Raw genomic sequence first — 23,506 nt, 5'->3', positions numbered from 1 at the left:
TTTCCTGCATTATTGTTTAATAAATTAAACCGTCTACATTGTCATGCATTTACCCCACGCAAACAAACATGAGTGGCAGCCACGTTTCCAGGCCATTCACATCGCGCAGGGGATATTCAGGCATCGCCACGTACCTGAATGTTCGAGGATTACAGCACCTTCTCCGAATTGGAGATGTTTTTTGCCACAGCTTTCTAAACATATGGATGGTTCTAGCTTCGACAAAATGCCATCATCATGGCAGCGTTACGAAGACCGCTGCGGCTGTCGACTCAGCGGTCGTTATGGTCATAGTAACGGCAGATCATTTGTGGATATTGAACCGTGCGACTCACAGCTCTATGGCCTTGTTCCACATGATGACGTATCCAGACAGGACGAAGGACTCGATGTTGACGATGTGCGTGTTGCCGCGCTCCGTGCCGACATACAGCCATTTGCTCTGGAAGGGGAGGTGGCAAAACGTGATTCTGAGGAGAAGAAGGGGAGACGCAGCGTTAAACATGTGGTGTTAAGTCAATCGATCAGATTTATTTATGAAGCCCTTTTTACATCAGCTGTAGTCATGAAGTGCTTTTTACAGATGTTAAATGTGTGGCGTGACACGGGTGAAAGGGTGTAATGCTTTTGTAGGCATTATGGATGTGCAGCACTGTGTTCCAAAAAGGGAAGTTATTGGGCACATATGACCTTCAGGACAAACAACAGAAAAAACATCAACACGAATGCATTGGTTTTGTCACAGACCATAAACCATTTCAACCATTTTATTAATGACAACGCAGATTTTACTCAGTGTTAACATTTATTGGAACCTTTACACAGGGTCTTTCAACTTCCATAGTAGGCCAACCCATGCACCAGACATTGAACACAGTAACACACACACACACACACACACACTCATACACACACAGAAATACACAGAGCCTTTTAGCCTAAATCTAACACATAAGTTGCAAATTAACTTTGACCTTGAGGGGAACATTTTTCAGGTTTTATTATTATTATGAGTACATTTGTTGTTAATTTGATCAGTGAAATGAAAACACACACACACACCACCTCACGCCACATATCCTGCCAATTAGTGATTGGTCTCTATGGTGATGACAGGAACATCCTATTCGGCATCAGTCATCAATAAGTCATGGATAATTACCCTGAGACAAACAGCAGCTAATCACAAGGAGACAACATTAGTGAGGCAGGCTTTGCTGTGATAGAACATTCCCTTCATATACGGTTTTCACTTTGGTTTCCCTCTCCCCAATTCACCCCTCTTTAACTTACTGAAAGGCTGAGCTCAGGTCCCAGTACCGTGCTTTCGGACAAAACACAAAGACACCGAGTCCTTTACAAAAACACAAAGATACAGAGTCCTTGACAAAAACTCAAAGGCCGAGAATCCGTCAGAAAAACACAAAGACAAAATCCGTTGAACACAAAGACAAAGAGTCCATCAGAAAAACACAAAGACACAGAATCTATCGGAGAAACACAAAGGTGTGAATTTGCATATACTTCCATCGAGGTGTGGATTTACATATTGTTCCATTAAGGTGCAAAATCCCATATTGCTCCATCATGGTACAATATGAATAATGTTTCATCAAGAAATCGATTTGCATATTTTTCTATCAAGGTGTGAATTTGCATGATGTACATCAATGAATTCATTTCCATATGGTTCCATCAAATGTATGAATTTACATATTGTTCCAACAAGGTGTGTGAATTCATGCATTGTTCCATCAATTTATGAATTTGCACATTTATTCCATCAAGGTGTGAATTCACATGTTGTTACATTTAAGGTGTGAACATGCCAATTGCTTCATCGTGGAGTGAATTTAAAATGTTTTCCATACCACAGTTCTTAGAGACATTACCTATGATTTATTTATTTAAGCAATCAGTGATTGTTGGATTGTTTTAAAGGACTAAATGAATTATGTCACCATTAAGCACCGCCTCTAACACACAGCCAATCAGGAGCTGCCTCTTTAACATATTCATGAAATGCTCATGATTATGAAGAAAAAAACTAAGAACTGCTCACGGACGGGAAAAAAAGGTAATGGCAGATAAGACGGAGGTGGTGTTTTGCTTTGGGCATGTATGGCTGTCAGTGGAACAGGCTCACTTGTGTTCATGGAAGATGTGATTGTAATGGCAATGGTAGAATGAATTCATACAGTGTACAGACACATCCCGTCAGCTCAGATTCGGCCACATGCCTCAGAAGTCACCAGGTGGAACTTCACGTTGCAGCAGAAAGAAACCAAGGAGTTTTTCTAAAGCCAAAAAAGTGGCTGCCCAAGTCAATCAGCAAACCTGAATCCAGTTGAGAATGTATTTCATTTACAGAAATGAAGACTGAAGGCAAAAATGCCCCAGAACAAACAAAGTGAAGACTCCTGCAGTAGAGTAATAAATAGAAAGTAAGTAATGAAGTAAGTAATAAAACTGGCCTTCTTTAGACTGGCTCAGTATCTTAATCATCAGTGTTTGTGGGTTTGATTACAGGCTCAAAATGTCTTTTACTGAAAATGAAGGCTATTCCATACAAGAAATTGCCACGAAACAGAAGGTCATGTATATTGATGTGAAGCACTCCCTTCACAGAATAGGGCAAACTGGCTCTGAGCAAGAGGACAAAAACATTAGTGTCTAGTTTGAGAAACAGACTCCTCACAGGTCCTCAACTGGCAGCTTCATTAAATAGTACCCACAAAACACCAGTCTCAACAGTGAAGAGGTGACTCCGGGATGCTGGCCTTCTAGGCAGATTTCTTCCTCTGTCCAGTGTCTGTGTTCTTTTTCCCATTTAATTCTTCCAGTCTGAGATAACGCATCTTATTTGCAGCTCTGCCTAGAAGGTTTTATTGCTTCTTTAATCAGCACCACTGTTTTTTCAGTGGTGCTAACATTGCAAAATGGTTTTCTAGTGATCAGTTATCCTTAAAAATGATAAACTTGAATTAGCAAACACAACATGCCATTGGAACACAGGACTGGTGGTTGCTGATAATGGGCCTCAGTACGCTTATTTTGGTATTCCATAAAAAATCGTCTGTTTCCAGCTTCAATAGTCATTTACATTATTAACATTGTCTACACTGTATTTCTGATAAATTTTATGTTATTTTAATGGCTTTTCTTTAAAAAACAAGGACTTTTCTAATTGATCCCAAACTTATGAACAGTAGTGAATAAATCTAGTGCTGTCTATGGGTGGCAAACTTCAGACAGTCATTGAATGCAAAAGGGTTTACAACCAAGTACTAAAGACGACAACTTTACTTAGGATTGTGTTAAATAGTTTATAGTTATAGTTTGGTCAGTAGAGACAGTATAGAAATGACTGTAATTCCTACATAGTTTACCATTTTCTGATGTAAATACCCTCAAACTTAACAATCTGCACTGTTAGATCTTAGTCAGTGTTTTATTGTACGTCCAGAGTTCTGGAGTACCGTGCCAAAACCCAACAAGTTTTGTCATGATCCGAGTAAACGCTGGACTGCATGGTAAATGCACAATTCTACCCATTTCCAATTGCCATTCTTCTCTCCCAAAAAAAGGCATGAACAAATGCTATCCCCCACAAATAAGAGGCATGTAAGAGGGTACATTGCTAATTGTCCGTAATACACAGTTGACTGTAATTATTAGCCCATCAACGAATCCCGGATGGCAAGGCATGCACATTTAACATGTGATGTGTAAATATAAAGGGGGGCAGTATGGTGCTCATACAGTAATTCAGCCATTGTTAGCATCCGTCAGGTTGATAAGAACCTTAACTAGGGAATAAAGATCAACACGGGCTAATTCACTCCTGTCTTTGCCGATTACCTCTCCAGTAGAAAGATTCAATGGGGTCCATTTACCACCTCCACCAGCCCGATTATTAGATAGGAGACAAATGAGATGGAAGACAATTAAATAAGGATTTAGACCTCCTGGGTGCACTGGGGGAGGCCTGAGAGAATGTCTACGGAAGATCATATTTGACTTCACGCTTTCTCAAGCTCTCTTACTGGAAGTGTGTCGGCCACAATGTTGACAAAATGTTGGTTAATGATGCATTTTGGCATTTTCAGCCGGGATTTCCATGACTCACTGCACCCTAGCCAACCCCTGAGGCCAGCTGGGTGTCTGCAAAAGATCCCTGTTGGACGAGTCCAGATCAGCGCTTGAGCCACGTCAGTTTGTAAATGGGCCACTTTGATTTCCTCTCTCGGTGAGGAAATGGGCAGTATGGATGCGTGGTAAAAAGCAGGGCGGCTTGGTGCAGACGACTAGGAGGAAGACTTTCCGAACCCGTTGAGGGTTACTGCGATGACACAGAGTCATCAGTCCCAATCAGAAGTCATGAAACATGCAAGAATATTCATGTCGACCACAAGGCTCAAGTCCCCTATTAAACCAAGATAATATTTCAGACAACACTGGAACAATATTAACTAAACTAGGTCTTGTCATAAAGATCTAGCAATTAGTCAATTGGCCGAAGGGTTCAGTGCATCATTGGTTTGGGACAACTTGATTGCTGTTGCTTTTCTTAAAATAATGCAATCAGTGAGGTTTAGTTGTTGCTTCTTTCACAATTTTCCTGATTACTCGCACACAGATGTACATTTATTTCTCAAATCAACCCCAAAAGGCCTAATCAAAGCGAAGGTGAGCACTCCAAATGACGGAACTGACTGGGCCTTCTAAGAACAAATATGGCGAATTCAAAGCCCTTGGCTGGGCAGAAACGTGACTCAGATCCTTCACAGGCAATCAGTTATGTGGAGGTGGCTATTTCCGAGAAGCCTTTAAGATGCTCACAGGGCTGCCCAGACTCCATTTGCATAATTGTAATTTCACTGGAAATCAAGAACTCAAGGGGCCTGGAGCCAGAAATGAGAGGGAATTTAAACAGAGAAAGAGAATGTTTGAAAAGGTCTCACAGGGTGACTGCGTGAAAGTCAAAGGCCTTGTTTTTACTCAAACATCCGGACGAGTCACGTCACTGGAGCTCTAAATTATCAATCAAACTGAACAGGATGGGACTTGGGTTGAACTGCCAGCTGGCCAGCCTGCCAAGAAGCTACTGGGGGAACAAATGGAAGTGATGAAGTAAATAAGCAGACGGAAATATGGATTAAGTTGCCTTCTCGCCCACCATCCATGTTCGTCTTGACCTTCCAATCTGTCAATGTAATCCGTCACGCCAAGTTAACCAAACTGGCTCAACGACATCCTTTAAATTCCTTCAGTGTCTTTCAACTCTAATGGACGATCTTCAACGTCTTTGGCTTGTAGGGTACTTCCACCCACTGAAATAGGAGGGACATTTTTGGATTTCCAGCCACAGAACAGATATATCTACTTAGTGTAAAAGCCATGGGGAGATTTATACGCCAACTTGACAGCAGAGCGTCAAGAGGATACAGGCAGAGCCAGATTTAACTGCGGGTTTAGCAGGGCTCAAACCCCTGGCCCCATGCTCATTATGGCAACCTACAGTCAGGACATTTTCAATTTGTGCTACACGTAGGCCAAATATAGAACTATGTGATGCAGAGACACATACAGTAGTATGCGGTTTGCTTATAAAATACCTCCTCTGCTGAAAAGAGAAGGTTTTGCTTAACCCATTGTTATCCGTTTTAACTTGTTCGTTATTAAGGTATGGGGAGGGGGAAATAACTCTGTTTCATCCTAGGAAATGATCTGCCACAACTCGCTGGTTTATTTATTTGAAATGTAGAGGGGTAGATTGTTGTAAAAAAAAAAAAAAAAAAAGAATGAGAGGAATCTGGATGTCAAGAAGTAGAATGTATTCAGTTCACAGGAATTTGTGGCTGCCCATCAATAGAACAACATCTATTTCTCTACCTCTGTACATTTCTAGGTAATGAACAATTTAGTTCGGGCACGTCCATTTCTAAACAACTCACAAACCTGGTTATTGCATTCATTACGCTTTGGTCCTATGGAATACAAATTACAGCCAAGCCTTTACAAAACTGTGCCTCCAATCAATTTTAACTTGGAAAAATTGCTTTGTATGATGAAACACAGTAATTTCCTTCTCCCCATATCAAAGTAATGAAGCAGTTAAGACTGATAGCAATAAGTTAAACAAAACCTTACATCTCACTGGTGAGCTACACAGTCCTGTAGGTTTTTTCTCCAACCAATACCCAAGTGGTTTATTTGAACTGGGATCCTGCTGTAACAGGACCCAGCCCCTCTCCGATTTTCCTCAGTTTGTTACGGCACCTACTTTTCCCATGACTTGTTTTTTTCCATCACTGTGTTTGCTTTGCACTGTAAACATTCTACTAAAAACAATCAGAGTTCATAAAGTTGCCAATTCCTGCCGCCTCAGCACAGCCTGACAAGATGGTGAAAATTTTTGCTTTTTGTTGTCCGCTACCAAAGTGCTTTATTCGTGTCAATTTGCCAACTGGATCCATTTATCTCGCATGCCCCAATGTGTTCCTGGACCTCCTGATTTACAAATTAAGCACTGCCTAACCCCGACAGTTAATAACTACCTAGACGAAAGGCTATATCCAGTAAATCACAAATGGGGTCGGAGAGAAAAATACGGTCGGTAGCTCTCCAGGAAGACAGTTTGGCTACACGTACGTAGAATGCACATGTAGTCGTCAACCTCCGACCTACCGGTCGGAAGTCAATTTGGTCGGAAGTTAGCCGAGGAAAAATAACTTTGTACATTCAAGCTGAGACAGACTGCGCGTCGCCAGGGATGCTGTGAGCGGTCGCGTTGCCGGCCGGCATACAAGAACGTTTTTTTACTTCAGTTGTGGACAGTTGTAAGTCCGTGCGGATGTTAATTTGCATAGGTTGTATGTCGACGACTACCTGTTTTTGGTATTACACCTACCTATTTATTTTTTGTGATCTGATTGTTTGGGTAAGAGGTTCAGTATCTAAAAGTACAACTCTGTCTTTTTTCTTCATGGAGGTGCCATTGAGGCAACTCTGGTTGGTGAATATTTTGGTGCAGGGGCAAAGTTAAATCAATTTATTGAACCCACCTACAAGAATATTGGGAAATAAGTAGGAACATATGACTCGGTATGAGACATTTAATTAGCCTGCCAGATCATAATCAACATGTTTGATATTGACATATTTTCCACTTAGGGCAGATGAAAAATATCCCCCAGACAATCTTTATCCAACTTTACACATCAATCACAGAGTCCACCCTCACCTTCTCAATTCTCAGTCTGACAGGGGAAATGTGGCCTGGTTCCTCTCCAAGAACCACTGATCTCAAATGAACAGCGTACTGGTCACCGCTTAGGGCATGACCTCTCGACCCCAAGGGGGGGGTTAGGGCGGCTCTGGCAAGCACTGTTCAGTCACTGTCAATGGGCAGACAGGGATGATGCCAAAGCGTTGTCACACCGAAAGCCAATTTTTCCGCGGGTCAAAACACAATACTACAATGACTTGCAGAAGACCCTGGAGCTCGAAACACTCGTCTCACTAACTCCTTCAAAAATAAAATGAACCAGCTGATATCTGACAACAGCACCTGTTGAATCCTTTATTCATATTTGGAAAATATTTATCGTATTTGCCTATACATATATTTTTTTTATTATATTCTTGCATTTTGCATCTTGCATTTTGTTAACTTGGGTCAGGTCACTCTTGAAAATTAGAATGTGACCTGGAATAACAGTTAATGAACAGATTCTCGTATGAGATATTTTCAATCTAAAAATCTAGAGACTACTGGTGAATTGACCTGTCTAACCACCAAAACTGACTCTGCTAAACTAGACACACATTTATTTTTAGCCGTTTATCAAGACGCTGTATCGAAAGGTGTGTACAGTCAGTTAACCTCCTTAATGGGTTTTCCGTTAGTTCTACGTCCAGAAACTCAGCTGATAAGAGTTTCATTGTGCCGTTTGCCCCATGCGAACTGTGTATGAGACTGTTAGAAACTTGAACTGGAATAACTCACACTTCATCTTCATCATGCAGTGACAATGGCAGAGTCATTTTAGTAGCTTGTTATAGCCTATAATCCGGTATATAGATTTCCTCTAAATTGCTTTTTAATTTGGCAGTGGAAACGGAAAATGTATACTGAGTTCATGTGTCATAAAGACTGTGATCGGTCGTTTGATACCCAGTTGACTCCCGGTCGGAACTCGGGTGATTTGTATTTATTGCAGGGGGTGATGCACTACATCAATGGCTTAGTTACTTACGGAGCTTATCAAAAGGTCGGCCTGCTGGTCCATGCTGATTAATTCAGTCTGTGTTTGTGTCCGTGTGTAAACAGCCCCTGCCACGGGTTCTGTAGAAACTCCACAAGTGGCGTAAGGTAGTTACAACGGGCCTTAGTGCACGCTAGTTACTAGTTATGAAGCGCACACACACACATATATATATATACAGTGGGGAGAACAAGTATTTGATACACTGCCGATATTGCAGGTTTTCCCACTTACAAAGCATGTAAATGTCTGTAATTTTTATCATAGGTACTCTTCAACAGTGAGTGACGGAATCTAAAACATAAATCCAGAAAATCCCATTGTATGATTTTTAAGTAATACATTTGCATTTTATTGCATGACATGAGTATCTGCAATTACAGAGAACATACGTTTCCTGTAGTTCTTGACCAGGTTTGCACACACTGCAGCAGGGATTTTGGCCCACTCCTCCATACAGACCTTCTCCAGATCCTTCAGGTTTTGGGGCTGTCGCTGGGCAATACGGACTTTCAGCTCACTCCAAATAGGGTTCAGGTCTAAAGACTGGCTAGGCCACTCCAGGACCTTGAGATGCTTCTTAAGGAGCCACTCCTTAGTTGCCCTGGCTGTGTGTTTCGGGTCATTGTCATGCTGGAAGACACACCCACGACCCATCTTCAATGCTCTTACTGAGGGAAGGAGGTTGTTGGCCAAGATCTCGCAATACATGGCCCCATCCATCCTCCCCTCAATACGGTGCAGTCATCCTGTCCCCTTTGCAGAAAAGCATCCCCAAAGAATGATGTTTCCACCTCCATGCTTCACGGTTGGGATGGGGTTCTTGGGGTTGTACTCATCCTTCCTTTTCCTCCAAACATGGCGAGTGGAGTTTAGACCAAAAAGCTCTATTTTTGTCTCATCAGACCACATGACCTTCTCCCATTCCTCCTCTGGATCATCCAGATGGTCATTGGCAAACTTCAGACGGGCCTGGACATGCGCTGGCTTGAGCAGGGGGACCTTTCGTGCGCTGCAGGATTTTAATCCATGACGGCATAGTGTGTTACTAATGTTTTTCTTTGAGACTGTGGTCCCAGCTCTCTTCAGGTCATTGACCAGGTCCTGCCCTGTAGTTCTGGGCTGATCCCTCACCTTCCTCATGATCATTGATGCCCCACGAGGTGAGATCTGGCATGGAGCCCCAGACTGAGGGAGACTGACCGTCATCTTGAACTTCTTCCATTTTCTAATAATTGCGCCAACAGTTGTTGCCTTCTCAACAAGCTGCTTGTCTATTGTCCTGTAGCCCCTCCCAGCCTTGTGCAGGTCTACAATTTTATCCCTGATGTCCTTACACAGATCTCTGGTCTTGGCCATTGTGGAGTGGTTGGAGTCTGTTTGATTGAGTGTGTAGACAGGTGTCTTTTATACAGGTAACAAGTTCAAACAGGTGCAGTTAATACAGGTAATGAGTGGAGAACAGGAGGGCTACTTAAAGAAAAACTAACAGGTCTGTGAGAGCCGGAATTCTTATTGGTTGGTAGGTGATCAAATACTTATGTCATGCAATAAAATGCAAATTAATTATTTAAAAATCATACAATGTGATTTTCTGGATTTTTTTTTTTTTGAAGTGTACATATGATAAAAAATGACAGACCTCTACATGCTTTGTAAGTAGGAAAACCTGCAAAATCGGCAGTGTATCAAATACTTGTTCTCTCCACTGTTTATATATATATATATATATATATATATATATATATATATATATATATATATATATATATATATATATATATATATTATCAACAATGTGTTGATTTTACAGTTGAATTAGTTACTCAGGCTTTTGTTGTATTAGGACATACCACTATTAGTAATAGTATTACACAGTATGAAAGGATGCTGTGTCACAAACAGACATCACATCAGAGGCGTAAGTATAGACTGTGCAGGCAGTACAGTTGCACTGGGGGCTGTGGTATTGGGGGCCTCCGGTGTTGGGGGCCTGTAGAGAGCACGGGCCCTCCAAAAACAAGTAGTGGATAGAACCGGCTCTTATTTGTTTCCTCGGAAATATACCTGTATTCAAAGAACTTACACTAAATTAAAGGTGGTGCAAGTTGCTAGCTGTGTCCTTAAAAAGGAAACCCTTCTCCATCATGGTTTTCATTTTTTGGGGTAAAATAGTCAATAGCGATCTATAACATTTTTAAAAATATTTAAAAAAGTTCAATGAAATGAATCATGTCTTATTTTCTTTGGTCTTTCAAAAAAATCTAAAGCACTACATCAAAAATATTAAATGTCACGAAAGAAAGCTCTCACGAAAGAACATCAAGAAATAAATATTTGATGTTGCCGCGCTACGTTCTAACTAGTTTTACCCTACAATCAAATCAGACGAAAAATGTTGATGTAGGCGGCTAGGCAAGCTAGAGGTCTCCTGCGTGTCAAAGAATATGCCCCACCTGGCAAACTCAAAACCGTATTGGTTAAAGAATTCAACAATCATCAACATCATCCGCATTTGAGAGGATCTGAGAGGATTCACTCGAAATTCTGAAGACCTCAGGGTAGATTTATTGGCCTGGAATCAGCACAGCCTCTGGACTTGATGTTGGAGAACAACATGCATATTGCCCAGCAATAATCACAGCATATCTGTATAGTTTTTATAAGGTTTTTATAGTTTATGTAGAATAAGTGTCATAGATTTCTAATGACCAGTTTTACCCAAGTGTGACAACTGCGACCTCTGCTGGTTCACCTCCCCCTGCAGTGGGCGGGCCCCAGCGGTCGACGTCACCGGCCTTCTGACACCACCGTCTCATCATACATTTCACCTGTGTCTCGTTTAGTGCACCTGTTCCTCATCATCGCTGTTTCCCCCGGTATATATGTTCCCTCTGCTCCCCCTGTCTTTGTGTGTGATTGTCTCTACCTACTAAGAGCTGTACGACGCTTCGTCACCTGTTTATACTTATTTTGCATTGGTTCGTGAGGATACCATTAAAAAGATCCTTCCACCACGCCTTCTCCTGCTCCTCCTTGTCCAAACCCCGAAGCCGTGACAGAATCACACACCCAGACAACAAACAAGGATATGGAGCAACAAGGAGCCACAGGCGAGGCCGGTGTTGCGGAGGTGGTAAAAGTACATTCAACCTTGCTGGCCAGCCTAGGCGCCGCGATGGACACTGTGTTGAAAGCGGTGCAGCGCCTAGAGCTGAGCCAGTGGAACCCCGCAGCACCGGCCGTCTCTCCACCTCCCCAAGCCGCATCGCCCAGCATGGGAGCGATGCCCATTCCGCTGCCCAGGGCCTACGACGGGGCGGCGGACCGCTGCCAGGGTTTCCTGCTACAACTGGACATCGCGCTCCAGGCGGTGCATCCTGCGCCGACCGAAGCCCAGAAGATCTCTTCACTCGTCTCCTGCCTGTCTGGGAAAGCCCTGGAGTGGGCCACCGCCGTTTGGAACATCGAGCAGCCCACCCAGGGCAGCTACGCCGAGTTCACCCGCCGCTTCCGAGTCGTGTTTGACCATCCTCACGAAGGGAGAGAGGCGGGTGAACGACTGTTCCACTTACGGCAGGAGACGAGATCGGCGCAGGAGTTCGCTCTGGAGTTCCGGACCCTGGCAGCGGGATCGGGGTGGAACGAGCGGGCTCAGATCGACCACTACCGGTGTAGCCTTCGCGAGGACGTCCGGAGGGAGCTGGCTTGTCGAGACGTGTCCCTCTCCTTTGACCAACTGGCGGACATGTCCATCCGTCTCGACAACCTGCTAGCTGCCCGAGGACGTCCCGGAAGAGGCCCGCCCGTTCCACCCTGCCAACCAGACGCCGCCGTCCCCATGGACCTGGGGACGGCTGCGCTGTCGGGCAGGTGTAGGGGAGGAGAGGTGCGGAGTGCCTCCAAGAGGAAACAAGGCCGTACAACCACGCCGCACCGCACCTCCCTCCCCGAGTCAAGAGGTGACAGGCAGGGCACTTCCGCATCACCCCAGGTAGCACATGCACATTCACCACTAACCTCTTCCCTCTCTATGTGCACTGTCCCTGTTAGGTTCCCCGGCTTTCCGCGGCTCTCCCGGTGTAAGGCGCTGGTAGACTCAGGCGCAGCCGGAAATTTCATGGATAAGTCTTTTGCCCTGCGGTCACGCATACCCCTCCAGGCCCTCGACACCCCCCTGCCCGTGAGAGCTCTAGACAGCCGGCCACTAGGGTCAGGTCTGGTCACGAGTTGCACTGTTCCCCTCCTCCTGGTTACCGACAACCGACACAGTGAAACCATATCCTTTCACATAATCGACTCACCCACTTTCCCAATAGTTTTAGGTTTCCCCTGGTTATCCCTACACGACCCCGTCATCTCCTGGTCTAGTCGACGTCTGTCGGGGTGGTCGCGGAAGTGCCAGGGTAGGTGTTTGGGTGTTTCCGTTGGCTCGACCTCGGTGGAGAGTCCAGACAGTGCGCCAGCCGTGCCCATTCCCCCCGAATACAGGGACTTGGCTACGGTTTTCTCCAAAGCCAAGGCTGCTGTGTTGCCACCACACCGGCTGGGGGATTGTGCGATAGACCTCGTTGACGGAGCCGCACTCCCGAAGGGTCACGTGTATCCACTGTCCCGCACCGAAACGGAGACTATGAACGCCTACGTTACGGAAGCGTTGGAACAGGGATACATTAGGCCCTCCAAGTCACAGGTCTCCTCGAGTTTCTTTTTTGTGAAAAAGAAGGACGGTGGTTTGCGCCCGTGCATTGATTACCGGGCGCTGAACAAGATCACCATTCCGTTCCGCTACCCTCTCCCTTTGATCTCTGCGGAGGTGGAGAGGATGCACGGGGCCCGCTTTTTCACTAAATTAGACCTCAGGAGTGCCTATAACCTGGTGCGTATCCGGGAAGGAGACGAGTGGAAAACCGCTTTTAGTACCACATCTGGCCATTACGAGTATTTAGTGATGCCGTACGGGTTGATGAATGCTCCTTCAGTCTTCCAGTCCTTCGTCAACGACGTATTCCGGGACTTGTTGTGCGAAGGAGTGGTAGTGTATATTGATGACATCTTGATATTCACTGCTACCCGCGCCAAACATGTCTCGTTAGTGCGCAGAGTGCTGGCTCGACTGCTGGAGCATGACCTGTACGTGAAAGCCGAGAAGTGTCTGTTTTTCCAGTCGTCTGTGTCCTTCCTGGGATATCGCTTTTCCAGCACAGGTGTGGCTATGGAGGAGCCTCACATTGACGCCGTGCGTAATTGGCCGACCCCAACCACGGTCAAGGACGTGCAACGTTTCTTAGGCTTCTCTAATTACTACAGGAGGTTTATCCGGGGCTTTAGCCAGGTCGCGGCTCCGATCACCTCCCTTCTGAAGGGGGGGGCGACCCGGTTGAGGTGGACCGTGGACGCGGAGCGGGCGTTTGTGGAACTGAAACACCGTTTCACCACCGCTCCGGTCCTGGCCCATCCCGACCCGTCGCTCCAGTTCATCGTGGAGGTGGACGCGTCCGATTGTGGGCTCGGTGCCATCCTCTCCCAGCGGACGGGGTGTCGTAACACGCTCCGTCCCTGTGCCTTCTTCTCCCAGAAGCTCAGTGCGGCGGAGCGGAACTACGACATCGGTGATCGTGAGCTGCTGGCCGTGGTTCGAGCTCTGTCGGCGTGGAGGCACTGGTTAGAGGGGGCTAAACACCCTTTCCTCGTCTGGACTGACCACCGGAACCTGGAGTACATGCGGGCAGCGAGGAGGCTGACCCCTCGCCAGGCAAGGTGGGCTATGTTCTTCACCCGGTTTGTGTTTACTCTCACTTACAGGCCGGGGAGTAAGAACGTCGGGGCTGACGCGCTGTCCCGCCAGCATGACACGGAGGAGAGGCCTGTGGATGATGCTCCCGTGCTCCCGGAGTCATGCATCGTGGCACCGGTGGTATGGGAACTGGACGCGGACATCGCCCGAGCGCAGCGCGACGAGCCCTCTCCGCCCACATGCCCTGAGGGCCGTACGTATGTGCCGGCGTCTGTCCGCGACCGCCTCATCTACTGGGCGCATACATCTCCCTCCTCCGGTCATCCTGGCATCGGGCCAACAGTGCGCGCCCTGGCCGGTAAGTACTGGTGGCCCACTTTAGCCAAGGACGCGAGGGTATACGTCTCTTCCTGCTCGGTGTGCGCCCAGAGTAAGGCACCCCGGCACCTACCGGTGGGCAAGTTGCACCCCTTGCCCATTCCACAACGACCATGGTCCCACCTTTCTGTTGATTTTTTGACTGATCTCCCCCCTTCCCAGGGCCATACCACCATCCTGGTCGTTGTGGATCGGTTCTCGAAGTCCTGCCGCCTCTTGCCCCTGCCCGGCCTTCCTACTGCCCTACAGACCGCGGAGGCCCTGTTTACACACGTCTTCCGGCACTATGGGGTGCCCGAGGACATCGTGTCTGACCGGGGTCCCCAATTCACGTCTAGGGTGTGGAAGGCATTTATGCAGCACCTGGGGATCTCGGTCAGCCTGACCTCGGGCTACCATCCCCAGTCCAACGGGCAGGTGGAACGGGTCAATCAAGAAGTGGGTAGGTTCCTCCGGTCCTACTGCCAGGACCGGCCGGGGGAGTGGGCAGAGTTTCTGCCGTGGGCGGAATACGCACTGAATTCTCTGCACCACTCCTCCACGGGAGTGACGCCTTTCCAGTGCGTCCTGGGCTACCAGCCGGTCCTGGCGCCGTGGACGCCGAGCCAGACCGGTACCCCTGCGGTGGACGACTGGTTCCGGCGGGCAGCGGGCACATGGGAGGCAGTGCAATCCCGCCTCCGGCTCGCTGTCCGCCGTCAAAAGACCTCCGCAGACCGCCACCGCGGGGAGGCCCCGGTGTATCGGCCGGGCGACCGGGTCTGGCTCTCGTCCAGGGACCTGCCCCTCCGCCTGCCCTGCCGGAAGCTGGCCCCGCGGTTTGTGGGGCCTTTTAAAGTCCTGAGGAGAGTCAACGAGGTAACATATCGGTTACGCCTTCCCCCCGACTACCGTATTAACCCCTCGTTTCATGTGTCTCTCCTCAGGCCGGTGGTGGATGGTCCCCTCCAGGGGTGTGAGGTGCGGGAGGTGCCCCCTCCCCCTCTGGACATCGAGGGGGCCCCGGCGTACTCTGTCCGCTCCATCGTCGACTCGAGGCGCCGGGCGGGGGGCCTCCAGTACCTCGTGGAGTGGGAGGGGTACGGCCCGGAGGAGCGGAGCTGGGTTCCGGTGAAGGACGTCCTGGCTCCCGTCCTTGTCCGCGACTTCCATCAGCGTCGGCCGGACCGCCCTGCTCCGCGCCCCCCGGGTCGGCCCCGAGGCCGGCGTCGTCGCGCGGCTGGGGCCGCGCGTCAGGGGGGGGGGTACTGTGACAACTGCGACCTCTGCTGGTTCACCTCCCCCTGCAGTGGGCGGGCCCCAGCGGTCGACGTCACCGGCCTTCTGACACCACCGTCTCATCATACATTTCACCTGTGTCTCGTTTAGTGCACCTGTTCCTCATCATCGCTGTTTCCCCCGGTATATATGTTCCCTCTGCTCCCCCTGTCTTTGTGTGTGATTGTCTCTACCTACTAAGAGCTGTACGACGCTTCGTCACCTGTTTATACTTATTTTGCATTGGTTCGTGAGGATACCATTAAAAAGATCCTTCCACCACGCCTTCTCCTGCTCCTCCTTGTCCAAACCCCGAAGCCGTGACACCAAGAAAATCAAAACCATGACAGAGCAGATCATTAAAATGATTCTTACTTAGTAGCCCATTTCCAAAAATGCAAAAGCAAAATAAAAAAAAAATATCCTGATAGTATGCCAGACTCTCCACTGTACATGGAGAGTTAAATTTCTATCAGAAGATTTTTGGAAATGGGCTACTAAGCAAGAATCATTTTAATGTACAGTGGAGAGTCTGGGATATACAGAGAGACAGGATGAGGGAAAATGTCTTTAACCAAAACTCACACCACACACTGGCATCAAACCAAAATAATAATAACATGAGATCGTGATGGGAATAATCATGTCCAGAAAATTGACATTTTACAACCCATGGACATCCCACATTGAAATAAATGAAAAATACCTTCCTTCTCCCCTGCTTTGCAATTCTCCCCTGTCACACGACTGCAGTTAGCACCGGCAAAGGTAATTAAATTCCCCCAGTACGAACAACTTCTATAGCAATTACTTGGCAAAGGCTGAGGCCTGTCTGTCTGGCTCTGATATGGAAATAGAGGCACAAAAAGACAGGAAGGAAGGACAGAGCAGTGTGTGGACAGAGCAGTGTGTGGACAGAGCAGTGTGTGGACAGAGCAGGTTGTGGACAGAGCAATGTGTGGACGGAGCAGTGTGTGGACAGAGCAGTGTGTGGACAGAGCAGTGTGTGGATAGAGCAGGTTATGGACAGAGCAGTGTGTGGATAGAGCAGTGTGTGGATAGAGCAGTGTGTGGACAGAGCGTTGTGTGGACAGAGCAGTGTGTGGACAGAGTAGGTTGTGGATAGAGCAGTGTGTGGACAGAGCAGTGTGTGGACAGAGCAGTGTGTGGACAGAGCAGGTTGTTTTGTACTACACCGGGGATCTGACAGTGATAACAGTCACTCACACAAGACATTTAGTGCAGCACAGTTCACCTGAGGACAGCGTGTAAGATTTATGTCCTTTTTATACTTTACTATTTTTGTAGTTTATTAGACTCTCTTGTTCTGAGCAACCGACAGTCAGTTCATACATAAGAAAGCTAGATGGGACAACCACAGTAGCACTAGAACCACAGTAGCACTAGAACCACTATAGTGCTAGAACCACATTAGTGCTAGAACCACAGTAGCACTAGAAAAACAGTAGTGCTACAACCACACTAGCACTAGAACCACATTAGAGCTAGAACCATATTAGCGCTATAACCACACTAGCGCTAGAACCACATTAGCACTAGACATCAATTATTTAAACCTGCAAGCATTAGTTAACAGGTTCAAAAGGCAGTACCGTTTCTGTCCCATTGATGTGGCCCCAGGGCCAGACTGATGCAAACCCAAAGATGTTTACAAACATAAAGTTTAATTATTTGTTTGTTATAAATTGAAGCGGTACAGTATATAGTTATCCATAAAAATTATGGAAAATGATGTGAGATTACAATGAAAGGGCCTTTAGTGCTATTGTGTATTGAAGGGGATTCTACAGAACTTCCAAAGTTTTCCCAATTTTTTTATTATGAATTACAGTGGATATAAAAAGTCTACGCACCCCTGTTAAAATGCCACGTTTTTGTGATGTAAAAGAATGAGATAAATCTTTTTTGTGACCAGTAATGTGAACAATTCATATGAAAATCTAACTGAAATCTTTGAGGGGGAATAATGAAAAATAAAAACCTTACAATAACCTGGTTGCCTTAGTATAACTGGGGATGTGGCTGTGTTCAGAATTAATCACATTCAAATTCATGTAAAATAGAAGTCATTACACACCTGCCATCATTTAAAGTGAGTCTGATTAATCACAAATAAAGTTCAGCTGTTCTAGGAGGATTTTCCTGACACTTTCTTAGTTGCATCTCAGAGTAAAAGCCAAGGTTCGCAGAGAGCTTCCAAAGCATCAGCAGGATCTCAAAGATATCTGTCAGGAGAAGGGTTTCCAAAGTATTAGATATACCATGGAACACAGTGAAGACAGTCATCATCAAGTGGAGAAAATATGGCATAACAGAGACATTACCAAGAACGTCCCTCCAAAATTGATGAAAAGGCGAGAAGAAAACTGATTAGGGAGGCTTCCAAGAGGCCTACAGCAACATTAAAGGAACTGCAGGAATTTCTGGCAAGTACTGGCTGTGTGCTACATGTGACAACAATCTCCTGTATTCTTCATATGAATGGGCTAAGGGGTAGGGTGGCAAGACAGAAGCCTTTTCTTACAAAGAAAAACATCCAAGCCCGGCTGAAGTTTGCAAAATCAAACATCAAGTCTCCCAAAAGCACATGGGAAAATGTGTTATGGTCTGATGAAACCAAGGTTGAACATTTTGGCCATAATTCCAACACTGCACATCACTCAAAGAACACCATACCCACAGAGAGGCATGGTGAAGGCAGCATCATGCTTTGGGTCTGTTTTTCTTCAGCTGGAACCGGGGCAGGGTGGAGGGAATTATGAACAGTTCCAAATACCAGGCAATTTTGGCACAAATTCTTCAGGCGTCCGTTGGAAGATGAAGTTCACCTTTCAGCACAAGATTATGACCCAAAGCACACATCAAAATCCACAAAAGCATGGCTTCATCAGAAGAAGATTTTGGAATGGCCCAGCCAGAGCCCAGACCTGAATCCAACTGAACATCTGTGGGGTGATCTTAAGAGGGATGTGCACAGGAGATGTCCTCGCAATCTGACAGATTTGGAGCACTTTTGCAAAGAAGAGCTGGCAAATATTGCCATGTCAAGATGTGCCTTGCTAATAAACTCCTACCCAAAAAGACTGAGTGCTGTAATAAAATCAAAAGGTGCTTCAACAAAGTATTAGTTTAAAGGTGTGCACACTTATGCAACCAGGTTATTGTGGTTGTGCAACCAGGTCCCCCTCAAAGATTTCAGTTTGTTTTTCAATTGAATTGTCCACGTTATAGGTCACATTAAAGGTGAAAAAAGTTCTGACATGATTTATCTTTGTCTCATTCTTTAACATCAAAAGAACCTGGCATTTTAACAGGGGTGTGTAGACTTTTTATATCCACTGTATGTTATGGATTGCTTACTTTGTATCCAAAAGATCAAATAAAAAAGCAGAAATTTTTCATCACCACCAAAATAAAAACTTTGAAACGGGAAAGACCTTCACAATAAAGTGTTCTTTGCTTCTTTCTCTTTTTAAAGCATTCACTAAGAAGACCTTCACTACACACACAAAAAATCCTTTCAAATTATCTCTCCTTCATATCTCTTTTTTTAAGACCTCAAACAGTATGTACAAAGTGTTTGAATTTGTATTTTTCTCTTTCATGGTGTGTGAAGATCACCCCCAAGGACCTAAGAGAGTCAGCCAAAGTGACAGAGCCCAGTTAAAGAGAAATCAGAGGTTTTTAAAAGCATTCACCTTAATGTTGAATGTTACACCAACAGTTTCTCATCTTCTAAAAAGCGATAGGTGAGCTATTCAGATATTTTCTCTGCCTGACCCTGTTTGCCCTGAATGAGACCGCCATTTTGTGTAGGTGTTCCAAGAAGATTGTGTGCAGAGTTTGGCATAAAGGGTTAAGCCCCTCTAAGCTTCTGTGCCAATGGAGGGATTTGGAAAGAAGTGAAAAAGTGAGTATAACTCTAGTGGGGATTAAACCCTGGGTTGCCTCACCTTTTGGCAACTGTTACCCTGGTCATGACAGGCTTATGAGAAGGTCAACAGTTTGTATTACAGTAAAGCTCAGGGAAACCGTATTGTCCATATTGGCGGCAGGAGATATTCGACAAGGTGCAGTAAGTCAAACTCTGTGCCCTCTCTGGGAGGAATCAGCCCTGATATTCAGGAGATTTGTGAAGTGTTTAATGCTGAATGGCTTCTTTTCATCTTTTGGATCTCATCAGTAAACTGAAGCAGACACCAAGAAAACATCAGAGTAAAATTTAGGAAAACAACCTAAAATATTTAAGCGTCCGGTACCATTCCACTTGTACAATATTAATGGTAAACCTAGAGACATGTAGATGCATATGCTGTCTAACCAGCCTTGGAATCTAATCCCTCTTATTGAGCTTTGCAATGTCAAAACAGCAAAGATGCATGCCTTCACACAAGGTTGTGTGTGTGTGTTTTACTGCACATAGCTAACTTACCTCTCCCTGTTAAATTTGAGTGAGTGGAGGATGGCTGGGCGTCTCTGGCGAAGGTTCCACAGGTGTAGGGTGTCGTCTGCACACGCCGTGACCAGAGCTCCCTGAAGGAGAGAGACAAGATCAACAGAACCTGACACTGTCAGCGCAGGGCAGATTCATTGGTTACAGAAATTGCAACAAATGTATTTCAATACAATGTTTTTTTTAATACATTTTCAAAATTGTTATTTTTTTGTTTGAATCATTTCCAGAATTATCTGCCATCAACTTGAGAGTCACGGGCATCTGCTGTGTAATGTACGCGTCCGAGTGGGAGTTGCAGAAAGGAGGGAGAATCACGCCCAGGTGGGCGTTTTGAATCCTAACAGCTAACTGGTGAGATTGATTGCCACTCGAGGCTGTTCAACACAATCCTGACAGCTAATTGAGCATATTTATTACGAGGTTTGGCATAACTGTTTCCTACCTATTCGTTTCAAGATTTTAGCTAAGCACCAAACTCCAAAACGTATGCTTTTTCTCCTAACTAGCCAGAGTAATTATTCTAATTCTAACCTATTACTTTAGCTCTTCCTTACTGATTTAATGGCAAGCAACCTGCCCATTGGTTGTTCTGTTTTCAAAATGCCCCCATTTGATTCACGTGACCACTTTCAGACACATTTCACATGGTTGCCCATACTAATTCAGTATGACTCCCCTGGTATGTTGGTTCCATTATCAGTATGCTTTTCACATCAACTTGTCAACTAATTATCTGTCCCTCATTGAGATGATTTGGATGTGCTTGCCCAGGGTCACAACAGGAATGTGTGCTGTACACCTCACCATGGATATTTCCTGTGGTCACCTATGTCCCATTCACACACAGCCCAAACAAGGACAATTAGACCAAGCCGTGAATGATAAGCTGTCTTATTTTGAGTTAATTCCAAACGCTATATGTTTTTAAGACAATGAACGATAGGCCATGCTACGAGGCTCTCGCTATAGCTGAGTCATCCATTTATGGGCTCAACTCCAAGACAAGAACATTATATATTCACTGTTAGCTTTCAGAAAACATTACTCAAAACGTTAACTTACTCTTTTATTATTACCTTAATAATCCTATTTATCTTGATGTCCACTACATTTCATTCTGATATATAATAATTGCCGCTGAATTTCTTTACCGAACTGCAATCAGTACACTGCCCTGAATATGGCCAAGGAGCAGTTCACAGTTGTGAACTGAAGTGAACAAAAGACTGAAACTAGAGGAAGACAGGAAGCAGGGTGGAGTTCCTGGATGAAAGGGAGGGTCGCACTGCCTGTGATGTACGCTTGTGTGTGGGGGTGAAAATGCATTGTGAAGCGTATCTCTCTGTTTGCGTGAATCTCCAGTACCAGTTAATGGTTTGTACACACGTTTAACTGGCACAGTGTGTGTTGACAGCTTTCCAGTCAGCTGTCGGGAAGCAAACAACAGCAGAACGCTGCTGCTCCTTTCTCTGGAGACGAGAGCTGCATGTGTGCAAACATCCAGATGAGACATTGGGTCCCCAGACACCGTTGATGGCTATTTCTCTTAAAACGTAGGCTTATGACACGAGCTGTGACGCAAACACACACGCGTACAGTAGGTGCGTGGCGAAACACACACGTACACACACACGAAATACCTTTTTAGTGCCTGCGTATGAAAACCGCGCATTCAGGAAGTACATTTTATACTTTTATGTGTGTCTCTTTAGCCACAGCAGGCATGTTCCTATAGCCAAGTAGACAAGAAATAAAGGCCTGTAATACAGTAATGGACATTTTCTAAGGGGTTATATGTTTTTGTGGGCCCCTAAGATATCTCATTCCTTTTAAAAGCAGTTACTAACGCAATTAGTAACTACGTCATTTACCACATTCAGTATTCAAAGCCCACCGTTAATACAATGAAGATATAGCATCATGTATGTTCCCTAATTCAGTGTGGTGCGAACAGGGCGTTGTGGACAGCCTCTTGCGATCCGTGTCTGGTGGGACTAATGTACAGACAATACATGAATAAATGCCGGCACCGTAGCTGTTCGGCATGTTTGTGATGTCAGAGGGGGAGGGGACATTTGGCTCATAGTCTGAAACGTACTGGTCATTTCTGTGTGAGGGGGCGGGGCCTTTGCGTTATCATCTTTCTCCTAACTAACATCGGCCCTTGGAACCTTCACGCATGTGACGCAATTGCGCAACACTTTCACTGTATTTCTGAGATTCATTTAGTTCCCTGTGTGTGGGGAGGGATTAAGAGTGAGTGATTATATGAAGTCCCAGTGCGGTGCCATAAAACTGGCGTCGTGAGAAGGCTGTGGTGAGGATGGGCCTCGGGGGAATTAGCTCCAGATTAAGGACTCAATCATGGCAGGAAATGACTCCAAATCACATAGAACATCACATCTCCATGTGGAACATAAATACACCACTAATCTATTGAGATTTACATCTGGGTAAACATCCCTTTTGTGAATATCACCGGTAGTATAATGGGACTGAGTTGGTGTATATTTGTGTTTATGTATTTTGGGTATATATGTATGTTTCCTGTTTTCAGTGTCAGGCACACTGTGTTCTACCCAATTAGCTGAATGGCTAGGCTGGTGGTGTGCCTTGGTTTGTAATATCAATGCTCATTATGTTTCCAAATTTTTCCACAAATCTAAACTAGCTGGCCGATATAGAAGAACCCTTTTTTGGGTTTCAGGTAGAACCCTAGTTGGAAAAGTTTCTCAACAGGCATGAAAAGGGTTTAACCAGTAACCAAAAGGTGTTATTTAAAGGGTTTTCCTGTTGATTCAGTCAAATTAACCTTTTATGTTCAACATAGCGTATATTCGTTGCTGACTATGTGCCTAAAAATGATTTATTGTTGTTGGATAATGCTGTAATCAGTGAATGACTCATTTATTTGTTTCCTCTTGTTTACTTTTAAATGTGAGGGATCAACCTTTCCTGTGTTTTTTTTTTTTGGTTCTCTTCCATCTCAGTTAAAAATTTGACAGCAACCTCATAAATGAAATTAGCAAATGAAGGATAGGAGCTGTTTATAAACCCAAATTCATTAATCTCCACAAAATAATTAAGCAGCAGAGAAGATAATGAACAACATAATTGCTTATGTTTTCCCCCCTCCCGGTCCGTTTGGGTGTCGGTGAACCCTCATCTGGTTTCAGCGAGGTCTGGCTGTGTTCGGGTCCTAATGGCATTAACTCGGATATGCTCAACTAATCCATGTCAAATGTGACTAATGGAAAGAAGTGCCAACGATTAGCTAGCACCTTCAGGAGATTAAGAGATCTGATTTTGCCCTTCATTTTGTTGGAATTGCCGTCTCTCACTTTATTTCTCTCTGTCTCCCACCCAACCACTTGCCTTTCTTTCATT

General features: G+C 45.4%; 1 protein-coding gene across 18 annotated transcripts in view; it reads right to left on the bottom strand.

The window, feature by feature from the left end:
* The window catches only part of stxbp5l (syntaxin binding protein 5-like), a 179,310-nt gene that overhangs the window by 73,841 nt on the left and 81,963 nt on the right, over positions 1-23,506 (bottom strand). For all 18 annotated transcript variants that reach the window (XM_020041280.3, XM_029115649.2, XM_029115648.2 and 15 more), the window contains exons 4-5: positions 20,096-20,196; positions 336-470 (exon numbers count right to left, since the gene is read on the bottom strand). In XM_020041280.3, coding sequence (XP_019896839.3) covers positions 336-470; positions 20,096-20,196 — 236 coding nt within the window. The remainder of the gene's footprint in view (positions 1-335; positions 471-20,095; positions 20,197-23,506) is intronic.

The sequence above is a fragment of the Esox lucius genome, chromosome 20, assembly GCF_011004845.1.
Source record: "Esox lucius isolate fEsoLuc1 chromosome 20, fEsoLuc1.pri, whole genome shotgun sequence".
NCBI lineage: Eukaryota > Metazoa > Chordata > Actinopteri > Esociformes > Esocidae > Esox > Esox lucius.
Note: the sequence above shows the minus strand (reverse complement) of the source record. Positions and strands in the feature narration are given on the sequence as shown.